This window comes from Cystoisospora suis (genome assembly GCF_002600585.1).
Source record: "Cystoisospora suis strain Wien I chromosome Unknown contig_7946, whole genome shotgun sequence".
Taxonomy (NCBI): Eukaryota; Apicomplexa; class Conoidasida; order Eucoccidiorida; family Sarcocystidae; genus Cystoisospora; species Cystoisospora suis.
In genome coordinates, this window is record NW_027160731.1 from 243 (window position 1) to 5,042 (window position 4,800).

The window sequence follows — 4,800 nt, forward strand, 5'->3', positions numbered from 1 at the left end:
ACGTGGAACTGTGATGGCAGACTACGGAGAGGCCATGCGCTTGACGGCCTTCAGAGCGTTGCGCTCCCGGCCTTACGGACTCTCGTACAGTGACAGTAGCCGACCCCCTTTATATTCTCCCGGTCGCCGGCGTGTGGGCGTGCGCCTAGCTGGCGGACACACGAGAAGCTTCGAAGCCGAAACCGAGTATTGTTTCGTAGCTGGAGTCTCCTGCCTCCCCGTCCTTGTGTCATTGGCTGCAGGTGCTTCGCGGGGGCCCACGTGGGACATATACCTGTACGCGGAATGGCGGGAAAAACAGCAACGGGGGAAGAATCCCGGAGAATTTGCTACTGCTCCCCGGTTGTGTTGACTGCGATTGAAGGCCGAAGGCTGCAAGTGCTTCTCCGTCCGGTCCGTACGCGAGAACAGTCAACTCCCGCTCCCAAGAGATGGCTCCTTGAGCGACGCGTCGGGTTCCGTTGTGAAGTCTCGTCTCCTTTCTCCTACTACTGTTACACCGAAACTGACTCAAGGTAACTTGCGGCACCGCTCGGCCTCACCTCAGTTTACGCTCACTGGTCGCCGCCTCTAGACATCGATTTTGGGCGTTATCCGAGGGCCCCATCACGCCACAGCACCCCCCGCCAAAAACGACCGATGCGCAGTCTCTGCCACACTGGCAGTACGTTCGCCTAGAATAACGAGCACATGGAACCGCTTCCTCTTTCGTACGCTGACGCAACACCGGAATAAGCGTAATTTGTAGTGCCGGGATTTGTAAATCGCTGGGGTCCACGGCAGTTAGTGTCTTCGCCGGCGAATGATTGGCCGAGCCGCAAAAAACTCCCCTGTTTCCGCGACAGAACCTGCCCCTGCCGGGTGAGATGTCCTGAAAGGACTTTCGGCTTTGCTAACGGCCGAGGCGAAAGAATAGCCTGGTTGAACTCCCATGTTTGTATAGACGTCCCGTGAGGCGAAAATCGCCCGTGCCACATTGATGTCAAATCCGGAACAACCCACAACCACTCGTCTTCAAGAAGCGTCTAATTTCCTCACCCAGCGCCCGGTCGGAGGCCTCTCTCATAGCGGGAATCGACGCCACCTTACAAAAAGCAGTCAACCGTTCTGACAACTCCGAGACGGGAAACGTTTCAAGAGGCAGCTCACCCAGAAAATTGCTGTGGGTGAACGATTCTTGCCTTATTATCAGTTCCGCGGAAGCAGAGACGGGACAGAATCGACGTTTGTTTTGGAGAGAGGCTTGGTCGCAATTCAAGCACATGGATCACGCAGGTCATCCGCCACAAGCAGGTCCCTGCTGGGGGCCGGTGCGCTCACCGGGCCAGTGAACACGCTGGAGAACGCGCACGTCACTCAGAAACACCTCCATAGCATGAGTCGGTGGCCCCACTGAAAACCCACTAGTACGCTCGAAAACAAACCCATCACAGTGCGCGGCAACCAGAAGACAGGCGACCTGTACCGCGATTGACACAAAACCTGTCAGAATTGGATGGAGCCGCAGCACCCGTGTTCGCTGTCAGGGCGCGGAGCCTTCTCCACCTGGCAGTCGTTCCGTTATACGTCCCCTCTTGACGTGTACCCCTACTGATCCTCGCCTTTCGGCAGGAACGATGTTCCCCGCTGGATCAATTCAATGCTGTACCCGTCCGGATCTAGAATGAACGCTATATCCCGCATCTTCCCCTCCTGTAGCAACGCAAAGAAAAAACACTACAGCACTGGTGTGCGGCCGTCCCCGGGGCGTCATGCTGGGCAGCCCTGGTGCGCACCTAGCGGCAGACGTCTCCCAACATTTTCGCACAAAGTGGGAGCGCTGCCCCCACGGAGCGGGCACTCAGACGGCTAGTCGGGCGCACGATCAAATGATGCCGGCGTGGCCACGTGACAGCCGCCCGCGGGTGGCCGACTTACCTCTGGCTTCTTCCGAAAAGGAACGCCTAGATCTTGCAGCTCCTTACACGCGCCAACGAGGTCGTCACACAGAAAGCCGATGTGACCGAACCCCTGGGGAGTGTCATTTCCGTTGTGGTAGTGAAACAGGTCATCTGCTTCAGTCCCGTGGTTGTGCGTCAGTTCCAGTACTGGCTGCCAGAGATTTTTGACATACGCCGGTGCCGCCTCGCTCTGCCAGTGCACACGATAACATTCAGCCCGCCCAGCAGCCACTCCTCCACGGACATGTACCCCATCAGGAGACTGTGTGCTTCACGAAATCGCGGAGGCATGGCTTTATTGAGAAGCTGACTCAGCACAGCCGCACCAAGGGACCGCTGCACGACGAAAAGAACTGTGTTTACCTTGGGATCCGGTATTTCGGCGTCCGGCGGGATGCATGCCAGAAAGTACAGTGAGAAGTCGTCGTAGTGGGACTCTCGCACTAGTCTCAAACTCAACAACCCCGTGTAAAAGGGAAGCGAGACGGCGGGATTCTTTATTCGCAGCATCGTTTGAGAAAAGTTGTATTGCTCAGAAATCGGTGATCCGGGAGGGCGACTGATTATCTCCAACCAGTAGCCGTTCGGGTCAACCGCGAAAGCGATGTTCCTCATCTTGCCTTCTTCCGGCCTCTTGCGGAACTGTACCCTGAGGCGCAACAGAAAACTTCCTCAGATCGGTGCCAGACGCCCGTGCGTCTCAGGCTTCGCCCACTCGTAGCTGCTCGAATGCAGGCGATGAGACAAAACAAAAACCTCAGCGAGGTCACACTGTCCCGAGAAAGCTCGTCTCTAAGAACCATACCCGTTCGCCTCAAGTTCCCTGCACGCCTCATGGAGGTCTGCAGTATTGAAGCCAATATGACCGAAGCCGCGATGGGGTTCCTCATTCCCGTTATTCAGCCGGAAAGATGTATCGTGCTCACTGCCATGGTTATGAGTGAGCTCCAGGCACGTTCCCTGAGGCACACACACATCAGTGGAGGGTGCAGCACTGTTCAGCCAAAGCTGTCGACGTCAAACGTCACCCAAACACGTTCAGCCTGGAGGTGCTCCAAAGAGGGTGTGCACTGTAGGGTCACGAGGTCCCGGATCTACTGCAGTGACTCGCTGCTGATTCTCCGTGCGTCCGCGGCTTACTCCCTGCATGGTCCACAGGTATTTTTCGCGTTCTCTCCTGTCTCCGCTCGGGAGTACTTCTCCGTCCCGGGGTCGCTCCAGAAAATACAGTGAGAAACCCATCGAGGGGAAATCGTAGGAAAGGATCTGGAAGGCGACCCAAAAAAGCACGCCAACAGAGGCGCAGCGGTGTTTCCCAACAGGACACCAGAGGGGAACATCACTGGACCGTCACGTGGGATAGGCGCCTACAGCATCCACATGGGAGTAAAATACGCTCGCCAGCTGTATGGGCAAGGGAACAGCAGAGATCGAGCGCCTACACATTTCATGCCGAAATTTTCCTCATAGAAGGGAATTGTGACCTGGGGGTCCTTAATTCGCAGCATCGTCTGCTGCCACCAGAAGTTGTACTTGAGGCCCACCCCTCCACTAGAGGGGGGGCTGCTCTTCGTTGAGATCTCCATGCTGGGTCAACTTTCTTGGAGGCTCGTCTGTGCTGGAGGCAGCGACAGAAAAACAAGAATACAAACGGGAAACCCCGGGTCACATCGATGTCCTGAGCTGATTCGCGAGATCGAGCCATTTCTGTAGCATTTTCTGAACACCGTTGTCTCCCGAGCCAGAACGGATTTCCTTGGCTCAAACGAGAACGTTTCCTGTCAGAGAGGCATCATATCGCGGGTGCGGGTAACGCAATGCATGAGCTTCGGTGGCCCGGAAGTGAAAAAGTCTCACTTACAGCAGGTTGTTCAGGTTGTAAAGACCCGAATCCTATCCACACGGGTCGGGAGCAATGCAGTAGCTTGGCAGTGATGTGAATTTGCCTTGCCCCTGCCACTGGAGAGATTGCGAGAAGACTCGGAGGATAGGGGTTGCATGCTGCTTAAGGAATGAATGGTCGCATGTAAGGTCGTCGACCGGTTACTCGTTCGCGAGCGTAGTCTTTGTTCGCAGAGCGAAATAAGAGTTTTGCGGTATTTCTTCTCCAGTGGACGCAAGATATTCAGAACAATAGCCGCTCGATTCGCCATCTTCTGATCGACTCCACGGTTAGGACTAGCAAGGAGAGTCGGAACCAAGGAGTCTTTTTTCTTGCGTGAAGGCTAGATACCAGGCTTCGAAGAGGAGAGTTTTTGATCCTCAGCATCTCAAGAGCCATAGAAGCTTAGCACTCTGGACTGGTGACAGAAAGTGTGATAAGCCTAGCCACTGCCCTCTTTTCCATCGAACAGCCACATCCGGCGGGCAAACGAGAAAAAACTCTCCTTTCGCCGAGGTATTACTCTATACCTTTAAAAAAGGCGAGTTCTCCGAGTGAAGGCTAGGTGTTTGGAGTACGATGTTCATAGAATGAAGAACAGATGGATTTTTTGACGAGTCGGGGGGGTAGGAACTCCTCATCGGCTTTACTTAAGCTTTCTTTCTTTTTAAAGTAGAATTAGAGTGTTTCTAAAGCCTTTTTCTCTTTGTTGAAAGCCTTTTTCTTCTCCGGGAACTGTGCTTTTTCCCTCTCTCATCTTCCTTCCGCACCATGACAGCTGGCGCTGACTTCCCGAACATGCGTGTTTTCGCTGGTAGATAGCTGCCTCTTTTCCCCCTTTTTTTTTCTTTCTTCTCTCCATGTTTTTTTCGCGCGTTCCTCACCACTGCTACAACACGCTCCTATCACCACAACGACTTTACTTGTCCAGTCTGTCAGGAGAGCCACTCCTGACACGAAATTAGTATACGAAGAACT

At 54.4% G+C, this 4,800-nt stretch overlaps 1 protein-coding gene across 1 annotated transcript; it reads right to left on the minus strand.

Moving 5' to 3' along the window:
* Window positions 1-1,223: 1,223 nt before the first annotated feature.
* CSUI_010664 (lactoylglutathione lyase) lies at window positions 1,224-3,887 on the minus strand. The gene is made up of 7 exons (XM_068070766.1): window positions 3,802-3,887; window positions 3,383-3,558; window positions 3,081-3,206; window positions 2,746-2,900; window positions 2,304-2,589; window positions 1,918-2,130; window positions 1,224-1,692 (listed from the first exon to the last, which is right to left on the minus strand). The coding sequence occupies exons 2-7, from the start codon at window positions 3,524-3,526 to the stop codon at window positions 1,588-1,590; spliced, it is 1,029 nt and encodes a 342-aa protein (XP_067917258.1). The 5' UTR covers window positions 3,527-3,558; window positions 3,802-3,887; the 3' UTR covers window positions 1,224-1,587.
* Between the last annotated feature and the right edge of the window lie 913 nt (window positions 3,888-4,800).

Excerpts from the sequence above, each read along its gene's own strand:
- CSUI_010664 (XM_068070766.1), bottom strand. The coding sequence starts at position 3,526 with ATGGAGATCTCAACGAAGAGCAGCCCCCCCTCTAGTGGAGGGGTGGGC. Across the intron at positions 2,901-3,080 it reads ACCTGTGGACCATGCAGGGA|GGAACGTGCCTGGAGCTCAC; the intron begins GTAAGCCGCGGA and ends TGTGTGCCTCAG. Across the intron at positions 2,131-2,303 it reads CCGAAATACCGGATCCCAAG|AGCGAGGCGGCACCGGCGTA; the intron begins GTAAACACAGTT and ends GTGCACTGGCAG.